This window comes from Loxodonta africana, chromosome 3, assembly GCF_030014295.1.
Source record: "Loxodonta africana isolate mLoxAfr1 chromosome 3, mLoxAfr1.hap2, whole genome shotgun sequence".
In the NCBI taxonomy this organism is placed as follows: domain Eukaryota; kingdom Metazoa; phylum Chordata; class Mammalia; order Proboscidea; family Elephantidae; genus Loxodonta; species Loxodonta africana.
In genome coordinates this window covers 136,821,898-136,834,194 of record NC_087344.1, presented here as the reverse complement: position 1 = coordinate 136,834,194, position 12,297 = coordinate 136,821,898, and the positions used below count along the sequence as shown (strand labels likewise).

The 12,297-nt window shown below is 36.8% G+C and overlaps 1 protein-coding gene across 2 annotated transcripts in view; it reads right to left on the bottom strand.

Moving 5' to 3' along the window:
* Positions 1 to 8,969: 8,969 nt before the first annotated feature.
* Positions 8,970 to 12,297, bottom strand: part of PLPPR5 (phospholipid phosphatase related 5) — a 158,991-nt gene continuing 155,663 nt past the window's right edge. For both annotated transcript variants that reach the window (XM_010598082.2, XM_003418440.3), the window contains exon 6: positions 8,970 to 11,383. In XM_010598082.2, coding sequence (XP_010596384.1) covers positions 11,351 to 11,383 — 33 coding nt within the window. In that variant the 3' untranslated portion in view covers positions 8,970 to 11,350. The remainder of the gene's footprint in view (positions 11,384 to 12,297) is intronic.

The window sequence follows — 12,297 nt, the reverse complement described above, 5'->3', positions numbered from 1 at the left end:
AGGCTATTGTATATATATCACAGTTATATCAGAGCTTATTTAATGTCTTTTGCTTTTTGCAGTCATCAGAAAGATTTTAAAGCAGGTATTTATTTATATAACGTAAATGCCAAGAACCTGCATCTTATCCTGCCACCCTCCAATCCCCCATCTCCCTGTACACCTTTCAGACTATGCCACAAATGCTGACTAGATTGGACCCTGTAGAATGCGCTATAAGTAGTCCTAATTGCTTAAGAGGGGCAATACATTGAGCACTTCAAAATTGGGTCCACGTTTTAATTTACTTTATCAGGCTTTCTTTGCTCTCAGCCTAAGTTTGGCATAGTGGTTGAGAGCAGGGACGCTAACCTGGATTTGAATCTCAGCTCTGTACCTTATGATCTGTGTACAGGGCAAGTCACTATATACAAATTTCAATTTACTTGTATGTAAAATTGGAGATAATATTAATAATAAAGGTGATATGTAGAAATAGCATGGACTAATGCATACCCAATAGTAGCATGTTGCAAGTGATCAATAATGTCAGCCATTTGGTTGTTACTGTCTTCTCCATTCCCTCCTCAAAGATAGCACAGCCTTCTTAATCACCTACCTATATTCGCTGCTCTACTCCATGCCCTGGAGCCAACCCTGATCTAGACAATACAGATTTAAGTAGCTTCAACCTAGTTGTTTAGGAGTAGCAATGTGTTCCTTCTCTTTCTCCTTCTCTTTCCCTCTTCTGCTTTCCTTTCTTCTTTTTTTCTCATCCTCTCCTCTACTTTTTCCTCCTCTCCCTCCTCCTGTTTTTCATTCCTCCCAAAAAGCATTTATTAAAGGCTCATTATAAGCCATGTACTGTCATAGGCACCAGTGATAAAATGATGATGAGTTATCTTCCTTTAGGAGGGTCCAATGAATTAATATTTCTAAAGTGCTTTAGAATAGCTTGACATGTAAGGGCTATATACATTTTTGTTAAATAAACTAAATAATAAACCTGAGTTTCTGCTTCATTCCCAATGTCTGATCCTAACCTTATGTTCTATCTGGTAATCAGATTGCTGTCTTGATCCTCATGTTTTCATGTCTGTCATGGTAACAAGCCTAATAAATACCCTAATCATTTTTGGACTTACTTTTGGTAGACAGCCCCCCCTTTTTTTTTTTTTTTTAATTTTTATTATACTGTAAGTGAAAGTTTACAAATCAAGTCAGTCTCTCATACAAAAATTAGGCAGTCCCTTTCTTGATGACAGAGGCTCAAGCCTAATACCCGTGTTCCTGCCGGAAGCTATATGTATGGGAGGTCGAAGTTACTCTGAGCAGTTGCAATGAAGAAATGGGTGTGTTATATGACACTTGGCAGTGAAGTGAATGGGAGGTGAGAAATTGTAAGTAACAAGTAAGAAGTGGGAGAGGGGAAGTGGTAACTTGAGGTGGAGCTTGGGTGGAAGGAAGGTAACCAAAAGATCCTGGGCATGTTTCGTAGTGGAGATTAAGGAGCCAGTGACAATGTAGAAATTCAAATACAGAAAACGGACAATTGATTAAGGAAGCTAGATTATTTATATGCAGACTGTCAGAAAAGTGGTATAATTTTGTCATGGTTTTCATTAATATTCTCCAGGGAAATGTGACAAATTCAAAGTGTCAAAAGCAATTGTTCCTAAGTTAGTCCCTAATTGTTCTTAATTTATATGGCACATTTTAGCTTCCTAAAGCACTTTAACAATATGTCTCCCATTTTACTCTTTGAACCACCCTGTGAGGTAGGATAGATATAACTTACCTCCATTTTGCATATAAGGAAATTGAGAGACAAAATTTAAGTGGCCAGCTCCAGGCCACCCTTTTTTATTTTATTTATTTTTTTATTGTGATTTAAGTGAAAGTTTGCAGAGCAAATTAATTTCTCATTAAACAATTAATACACAAATTGTTTTGTGACCTTGGTTGCCAATCCCACGATGTGTCAACACTCTCTCCTTCTCCACCCCAGGTTCCCTGTTTCCATTCCTACAGTTTTCCTGTCCCTTCGTGCCTTCCTGTCTTTGCTTTTCAGCTGGTGTGACCATTAGTCTCACATACATGATTGAACTGTGAAGCACAACCCGCACATGCGTTATTGTTGGCCCTATAGATCTGTCTAATCTTTGGCTGAAGGGTGGACCACAGGAGTGACTTTAGTACTGAGTTAGAAGACTGTCCAGGGGCCATACTCTCCTGGTTTCTCCAGTCTCTGTCAGACCAGTAAGCCTGGTCTTTGTGTGTGTGTGTCTGTGTGTATGTATTTGACTGTTGACCCTCTATTGTGATCCCTGCCAGAGTAGTCGGTGGTGGTAACCAGGCACCATCTGCTTGTTCTAGGCTCAGTCTGGTGGAGGTTGTGGTAGTTGTGGTCCATTAGTCCTTTGGACTAACCTTTTCCTTGTGTCTTTGGTCTCCTTCATTCTACTTTGCTCCAGCTGGGATGGGACCAGTAGATGGATCTTAGATGGCCACTCGCAGGCTTTTAAGACCCCGTCACTACTCACCACAGTTGGATGTAGAACATTTTCTTTATATACTATGTTATGCCAATTGAGCTAGATGTCCCCCGAGACCATGGTCCCTAGCCCTCAGCCCAGCAGCTCTGTCTTTAGGGTATTTGGCTGTATCTATGAAGCTTTTATGACTTTGCCCTGGTTAAGTTGTGCTGACTTTCCCAGTACTGTGTACTGTCTTACCCTTCACCAAAGTTACTACTTATTTACTAACTAATTAATGTTTTTCCTTCCCTACCCCTCCCCTCCCTTGTAACCATGAAAGATTGTGTGTGGAAACATTTCCATGTATTTTTATAATAGTGGTCTCATATAGTATTTGTCCTTTTGTGATTGACTTATTTCATGCAGCGTAATGCCCTCCAGGTTCATCCATGTTGGGAGATGTTTTGCAGATTCATTATTCTTTATTGTTGCATAATATTCTATTGTGTGTATGTCCCATAGTTTGTTTACCCATTTGTCTCTTGATGGGCATCTAGGCTGTTTTCATCGTTTTGCTATTGTGAATAATGTTGCAGTGAACATGGGTGTGCATACATCTATTCTTGTGACAGTTCTTTTTTCTCTAGGATGTATTCCTAAGAGTGCAGGCCACCCTTTTTAGTGGTGGAATTAAAACTTAAAGCTGGCTTTCTTTATTGTCAACCTCATGGTCTTTCCACTGACTAGCACAGGGTTTCTCAATCTCAGTGTTATGAACATTTAGGACCAGATAATTCTTTGTTGTGGGGGCTTCCTGTACATTGTTGGATGTTACAGAATCCTTGGTCTCTACCTAGGTCCCTAGGCGGTGTAAATAGTTTGTGCTCCTAAAGGTTGGTGGTTTGAACACAGCAGCACCACAGAAGAAAGGCCTGGTGATCTGCTTCCATAAAGATTACAGCCAAGAAAACTCTATGGAACAATTCTACTCTGTAACTCAATGGGGTTGCTATGACGTGAAATCAACTTGATGGCAATGGGTTTGCTTCTGTTTTTTTTTTAACCTTTTCCCACTATATGCCAGTAGCCCCTCTCCAGTTATGACAACCAAGAATGTCTCCAGGTGTTGCTGAATATCCTCTGGGGTAAAAATTGTCCCCTTTTGTTAGAAAACCAATGGCCCTAGTCCATTATTTATTTTGAAACAATAAGGGCATGTATGCTCTTCCCCCAAACTTTAGCAACTTAGATATGAAATATCTTAAACTATAAAATCCTATTTTAGTATATTGTATTAAAAAAAATTTTTTTTATTAGAAGTAAGTTAACAGCTGATTATGTCATTCATTAAGTTTCAGGATCTATTTTTTTAAGACAGAGGGCATCACTTACAATAGTAATTTAATATAGACATCACTGTTCATAACAGAATTGCTGATTTCAGGGTTACACTGTAGTATAAGATAAATTCAACCAGATTAGATCACTGAAGTATTAGGATTCCATTCAAAATCAAGCCCATTGTGAAGAGAATTTTTCCCCATGTCCCTTTTAATTATAATTTTGGATTCATTACACAAACAATACTGTAGAAGTATTTTTTAGACACTGTTGATGGTAAAGACATAACTAAAATATATTATTTAATTACCACAAATTTGCACATTCTAGATTTCACTTTTTCACATTCTCTTTTAATCTTGCCCATTTACATATATGATTTTTACATAATATTAATCATGAAGTATAATTTACCTCCTGTTTTTTTAATTTAAAACTGTATCATAAACATTCTTCCTCTTACTGCATAATTATAATTTTAATGACTATGCAATATTCTATATAATTTGTAAGCCATAATACATTTAATCATTCCCCTATTGCTTACATTGGGGTTGTTTTTGATATCGTAAATAACATTGCAACAATAATCTTTGTGATTATTATATCACTTTTGGAGACAGATTCCCAGGAATAAAATTACTGGGTCAAGGTTATGAGCATTCTAGTGGCTCATCAAATATGTTGCCAAATAGCTTTCCAAAGGGATTTACGCTGCCAGCAGAAATATACGTGTGTATCAGTCGTATTACTTCCTTTCCAGAATTGGGAATTTTAATGATTTTTTTTAATGTTAATTTAATAGTTGCAAAGTTTACTTTGAGTTTTCTGTTGATGTTAATAACTAGGATGCTGGGAAGAAAGAAAACTCTATTGGGTGCCCACACTTGATTTGCACTGTGTTAGGAAATTTGCACACCTTGCCTAAAATATCCACCCTGTATCCCCGCTCCAAAGTCTGTGTCTCCATCTTCTTTCCCTGCTTGACTTTTCTTCATAACACTTATAATTACCTAAAACTATATTACAAATTTATTTTCTTCTTTGTTTTGCTGACTTCTCCAATAAAATGAAAGTTCCCTGAGGGCAGGGGCTTTGTCTTGTGCAGTGCTCCGTGGCTAGTGTCTGAAATATTGTCTGGCCCATAGTAGGGGCTGGGTAAACATTGTTGAATGAATAAATGAAGGAATTAACTACTTTCAATTTATGTCCATATCATTTCTGACAGATGGTCATTGGGATTATTTACAGATTCTTGGTGCTGTCTCTCCCTTCCTGGCACTTTCACACTCCACCGAAGCCAAGTGTGGACATGTGCTTTGCTTTGGCCAATGAAAGCAGCAGAAGTGATGTGTCTCTTTGGGGCACACTATTAAGAGGCAAGGGCATCTCACCACTGGTCTGTTTTCCCTCTACCATAGTTAGGGACTATTTTCCAAAATTTTTTTCCTCTCTCAGCCTCGGTCTCAATTAATAATGGCTATTAAATAGATCAGAATCTCCAGCTGACCCTTGATGGACACATAGTATGAGCCAGAAATAAGCATTAGTTACTTTTGGCTGAGATTTGGTGGCCTGTTACTGTAATCTACTGCAACCTGACTGACATAGGTATTAGTAGGTTTCAATAACATGGTCTAAACCATAAAACTAATGATGAAGACACCTACGATCAAATCCAATTCTGCCTGTTCCTTTTCCACTATTCCAGAATACCACAGAAAGTAAATAGGAATAGAAGTTCTTGCCTGGTTTATTATCCAGGGTAGAAAACAAACACATTTTAGTCAAAATTAAAAAAAAAAAAACATAAGTTTTTATCAGAGTACAAATAATGTATGACAATTCCGTACCTACATCTAGATTAATCTGGGTAGAAAAGAAATATTCTTACCATTGCTTCTGCTATCCTTACAACAATTCTGGAAATCTGTTGAATTAAAAAGATCCAGCGAAAAGAAAAAAAAAAAAGTTGAAAAATAGCAGTGTCACTCCTTTTTAATATATACTGTTAATATGAACAGTATCAGAGTTTCTTTTGATGTTGGCCCAACTGGGATGTCCATATGTCTTCAGCATTTCTGTAAAGTCATCTGAAGCGGTCTGGATATAATCCCAGATGCTGTCACCATATGTCTTATGAATTTCCCATTTAAGAATAACAGGTCCATATCACTGAATTATCTGCTATAATATACAAGTGGTTCTCCTATCACACGAAGCACTCAATCACAAATAAAGTAAGAGAGTTTGAAATTTTCACAGCAGTGGAGTTTCACATTCAATCATTGCAATTTACGACCCCAAAGGTTTAAATCTCATTTATAATAAAACTGTATTAACATTGAACCAGTTGCTTAAATCATCCTCTAAGATAGCAAACATTTTTTGACATCTATTTGGGCTTTTTCTGATTATGCTTTAACATGACATCAGGAAATTTCTTGCTGCACCTTCTTATTTTTAGTAGTGAGAAAAATATCCTTCATCAAGATATACTTACCCAGAACAAATATATAATCATGGCCCCATTTTTGATGATCAGATGACTTTAATCTAAACCATAGAGAGCTACCTGAAATCAGAAACACAACAAATAAATCAGAGTAACATGAGCAATGAAAACAGCTACCACAGAGCCCAAGCATTTTATTTCTTAAGGGAGGAGTAGAGTCCACTTTGACATAACTGACTTAATTTTTGATACAACAACACCACGGCGAACTGGGCTTCTTTCACGTCCTTTAGTTCTTCTGTAGGGCATAACTATTAAAGAGACAATTTTAAGACAATGAACAGCAGACTGGAAGTGGCTGAGAAGGTTGCTAGGATAGTTTTCAAGACAAGAAAATAACGAGAATTAACAGCAGAGGGCAGAGAAAGCCGTAAGGAAGGTGAATAGGGAAATATCAAATACACAATCGCAGCCTCTGAGATTGTTTAGGTTGGGGGAATAAACTCCCCTATATGCTCCCCTACATAGCTCTTCATAACTCCTAAGAGTTTTACTTTATTAGAGCATCAAAAATGATTCATGTGCAAAAGCTGGGTGGGTTAAATCATGTATATTTACCTACTAAGTCAAAATTTGAGCAATCTAATTTACAAAGATTGCCTGAAGTATCAAGCTCAGTTATCTGGAAAAAAATCACTTTTCCTGAACGACTACTCCCCTTCTGCTCCCCTTCTTCCAACCAACAGTCTGAATTATTGAGGGGGCGCTCTGATACAAACATATTCTATCCACTTACAAGACCAGTATTTCTTAATTTGGACAGAGAAAAACAAGTGAATGAATAATCGGAGTAAAAGGAGATCTAATAATTAATCCTCATAAAGTTACAAAGCTTTTACGTTACAGATTGATAGAAACTATAGCTAAGATTCCACAGAAAGGAAAGCCCAGTTGTCCTTAGGGAAGCAATCCTAGACCAGCCTAGAGTCAGACAACCCCATATATGAGTCCAGCTAAGACCCACAGGGCTATCTACCTAATTGCAGATGCATGAATGAGCCCAACTCATATGAGAAAAATAGTTAAAACACAGACTTGTGAGGGATAGTAAATGCTTATAAGTCACAAAGCTTTAGGTATTTTTAAATTTAACTCTAGTCAAATAACAGTATGTTGTTTAAGGAGCAATTTTTTTTTTTTTAATTAACCTTAGCTGTTGCTGTAATATATGTAAATGTCCTTTGCTTATTCTTGATAACAGGTAGCAGGTTAGCTTCAGGCCAGTTTTACCACTGCAACTTTATGTAGACCTTTAGCGTACTATCGATGTTGGGAACTGTAAGGTTTGCAAGAAGTGGCTGGTGGGTTTGGACTGTTGATCTTTTGGTTAATCTAAAGTAAAGGCAACAAGAAAGAATTTAAATAATCTAATTTTTCTTCTTAGGAGAAGACTTATTCCCTTAAAATCTGGGAGTAATTCTCTCAACAGATTTTTTTTTTTTAATTGTAATTCACAAAATTCATTAGAATGCCCATATTTGGCAAATTACAAAAAAGGTCAATGTTTGTGAGGTGGAAATAGAGCCATTGATATGTGTCCAGGGCAACTTTTTAGAGCATGCAATCAAAATGTAATAAATGGTGCCCCAGAGGCAGAAGTAAAATCATTTCCATCCATTCCTCAGCAACCTGCACAAACATAGAAAGCATGTAAGAACACAGGGAGGATTATGCAGTAGACGGTGTACCTGTCCAGTGTCCTGACTAGTTGCTAGACGGTTGTGATATGCAAATAAGGTGGGTAAACTCTCATGATAGCCCATGGGATGCGGAGAATCATTTAGCTGCCTATGGAAGTGGTCTAATCTGAGCACTGTGATCTATTTCCAAACATTCTCCAAGCCCTCCAACAATTGTGTCTTATATGTTCCTTAACATTCTTTATTCCTGCACCCCCAATAAAGAACTAAAACATGGGGAAAAAAAATCAAAAATCATTTTTTTAAATTTAATTTTTAAATTTTTATTTGAAAAATACAATACACAGCAGAGAATTATTTTCTCCCCGACTGCTTCTTTCACAAAGGAAACGATATGGTGAATGTAACTGAGATATTTGGCTAGGGTAGATCCTGAGAAAAGAGAGGCCCAGTTAGAAGTGACATCCACAAAGTCTGTCAAAGAAGGTTCACCTCTCTTTTAACATAAAAGAGCCTTTTAAATAATCTTAGATAATCTTAGGACTCAGATAAAACACGTGCAGAATTTCTGCCATGCAAACAGAGGCTACTGAAATTTTCAGGTTGACCAATTTATACTGACCTGGGCCCCAAGTAACTAGAATAAAAAGGAGATGTCTTTATCAGAAAGACATGTGTTTGCCTGCTTTGACTAGACTACATATGTACATACTTACATATTAATATTTCCTTTAGTGTGTTTTTCATTATTCTCAGTAACAGCATCAAGGTTAAGGGCTCTTTGCTGGCTTTATGCAACTTGATCTTTTTTTTTTTTCTGTCTTTTGAATTTCCTTCATGGCAGAATCATTCATCGCATCATCTTGGGCCAGTGAATGACCTTTAAATATTACAAATTACCTTATTCTGATGCTGGGTTAAATCTTTTTTTTTAAGAAGTTATAACTCCTGCATTCAGGCCAGGTTTTACTAGGGGCAAAGATACAACTGACATGTCAGTATTTAGGTAGGGCTTTCAACAGGAAAAGGAACCCTTGGGGTACAGCGATTAACTGCTTGGCTGCTAACTGAAAGGTTGGCAGCTCCACGGGAGAAAGATGGGGCAGTCTGCTTCTGTAACGGTTTACAGCCTTGGAAACCCTGTGGGGTAGTTCTACACTAAAGGGTCATTTTGAGTCAAATCGCCTCAAAGGCAAAGGGTCCAAAAGGAAAAAGCATTCCTGCTTATTTCACATTTCCCTGAAAAAAAATTTTGCTGCAATTGATAAAACCCCATTGCTGTGGTGTCGATTCCAACTCCATGGCGACCCTATAGGGTTTCCAAGACTGTAAATCTTTATGGAACAGACTGTCACATCTTCCTCCCCCTACAAGTGACAGAACTGATCGAACTCTGAAAGCCTTCCTGGACTGTCTGATCATCCTCTTCACTTCCGTTCCCAGTGATTCCCTACTGCTGTTATTGCCTAAAGACGTCTTCAAAGAGGGTCAAGCTATTCCAAGCTTTTCAGACTCTAAACTTCAATAGAATTGAATTGCTATAGAGTTTTGGAGCTGGTAAAAATAAGGATTAAAAAAAATTTTTTTTCTTTTTGTTGCTAGTAGAATTTTTCAGACTCCCATAATGATGGAAATGGGCAAGTAACATCTATTGGGAGTAATCGACAAGTCTTTGGTTATATTTATTTGCTGAATTCTGCTGAAAAGACAGAGGCAATTTAACAGTTTATTTTCTGTAATACTGTCAAGTTTGGAAAAATTCATTTCAGTCAATTAACTCCTGCTCATATAATCCTGAGCTACTAAAGGCAGTCTTAAAGGTTGTGGTTATTGTTGAGGAGTAGACTGAACGGCTCGTCTTCCTTATATTATCATGGTTTTCATCCTTAATTCCACATGCTCAATAGAAAGTATGTTCCTCTGGGCCTCTCCTGAGGAGTTGGGGTTTGGGGACCAGGGATGAGGGTGGCAAGAGAGCCATTTGATGTAGCCTTTGCTGGACAAAGAGTCTCACATCTAGGCTCTTGACATTATTGTTAAATAGAATTATAAATAGATCATTATATATTTGCATATCTTAAAAGTGTTCATTATTAAAATGCCCCATAGCTTTTGTAATTCTATTTTGGCATTTCTTAATTTTTTAAAACATAGGTAGTTTTAAAGGACTTTACTGACCTCCGAAAGGCCTCGATGTGTTCAAAATACGGCAGCTGTGACATATTTGAAAAGAATACTAGTTCAGGGCCAGAAAACCTGAATTTAAGTTATAACCCTGCCTCTTACTTGCTGTGTGGAACTGGGCATGTTATTTACCCTGTCTTGGTTTCATTTTTCTTGTCTATAAAACTAAAGCCATACGCTTAACATTTACATGGGGTTATTCTGAGGGTTAAATGAAATAATGAACGTACATGTACTTTGTAAACTATAAAGTACTACACAAATGAAAAGTAAATATGCTAACCATTTTATATCACGTAAATTATGTGTCAGGGTGTGGTTCTTTCCCATTTAAACTACATGGAATCTTGACTAGTAAACAAGCCTAGGAATGGAGCCTTTAATTACTCTTGAGACACTGTTACCAAGAGAAGATTGCTTAGTAATGTGTACCATTGCTGAATTGACTCATTTAAATCATCTTAAATACTGCCTGCATTCAAACACTGTGAAGTCTACAATCAAACCACAATGTTCAGAAAAAAAGTCCAAATAAATAATTTTTAATTATGATACATTACTTATTACAGTAAAAATTGGCATTTTTCCCCTTCAAAAGCAGAAGCACCAGTCTTAGAATGTATAGTATGAGTGGTATTTTAAGTGAAATAGAGCATGATATAATGTGCAAACATTATTTTAGTAAAGAACATACTTTCTAAAAGTAATTTCACACACTGAAATCTGTTAGAATGGAAATAATGTCATGCTGAATCAAAATAAAAACCCCCATGACTTTCAAAGTCCACTTCAAATTAAATATGGCATACGGCTGAACAGATAAATGAAGAAATAAAAAGCTTAACTAGCTTTTATAAGAAATCCCAAATGGAGAGTTTCTTTTCACATAGCTGCAATGATGCTGTGAGAAACTAAAGCAAACATTTTATTTAAGAATTAATTCGTTCATTCGGATGTCAACTTTTTATTGAACACCTACTTTGTGCTAGGCATTGTTGTAGGTGCTGGGGGTACAGCGAAGAAAGACACAGTCCTGCCCTCGAGGAGCTCACAGTCTAGTGGGGGAAACAGATAGGTTGTCACTGATTTTAAAATTATAAAAACTATTAGACGACTTTAAAAACTTCTTTTGTGATCAAACAAACTTTGGGCGCTATGAGTGGATGGTGAAAAGGGATGATGTCCAATGCAGTGACAGACCATCTGCTTCAATATCATGTGACTTCTGCGAAGGCGGTGATGTGGTTCTGCAAAAAGGAAAAGGAATTGCAAAGTCAGAATCTTGGGGAAATTGGTTTTATAAAATGTTTGGTGCTTTTTTTTTACAAATAATCACTAGCCTAATGCAAAGCTATAATCCATATATGTTTAAATCGCAAAAATCATACAGCATTATTAAACTAAATTCCATGTGTTATTACATAATTTTAGCTGCTAATGGTATATATTAGCCAAGGTTCTTAATTAAACAACTAGAATAAGTTTTATCTGCTTCATTCCAAATTAACACCGAAATTTGGAGAGAGAAAAATGGCACTGCCAGACACGTTAATATTCTGTTCATTGTTAATGAAATTTTAACGCTGCACATTGGGGTTTCAGATGAACTGCTCTCTATGAGACAGATGGCATAGAACGAGATGGTGAAATGCTCAGACTGAAATGGCAGTTGCTAGTTGACAAAAATCTACTTAAACACTCTTCATTTTTGATGCATGAATTCAGGCTCCAGACTGCAATCTCTGTTGTTTACCCAGTCATATAATTCTTTACAGAGCATTTTTTTGGTCCCCAATTGTGTACGAAGACACCCTGTGGAATGGCTAATTTTTAAATGGATTTAAGCATACCACAGGACATCTCACGGTGCTAAAATATTAAAGTGAAAAATCTTTATCAAGGTCGAACATTAGTGATAGCCCCCCACCAATAACAGAAACACTACAGAAAGGTTTGATCATCACATTACCTGCTTCGAATGTCCTCACAATAGTGTTTGTGTTGTATCTTTTTTTCTCCTCCTTTGCTTTATCTTATTTTATTTTTTATTGAGGTAAATATACATGTGACAAATTTTTTGCCATAGAAACATTCTTCAAGTGTATAATTCAGTGTTATCAGTCATGTTTATCAGGTTGCTACATGGACTCTTTATAGTATA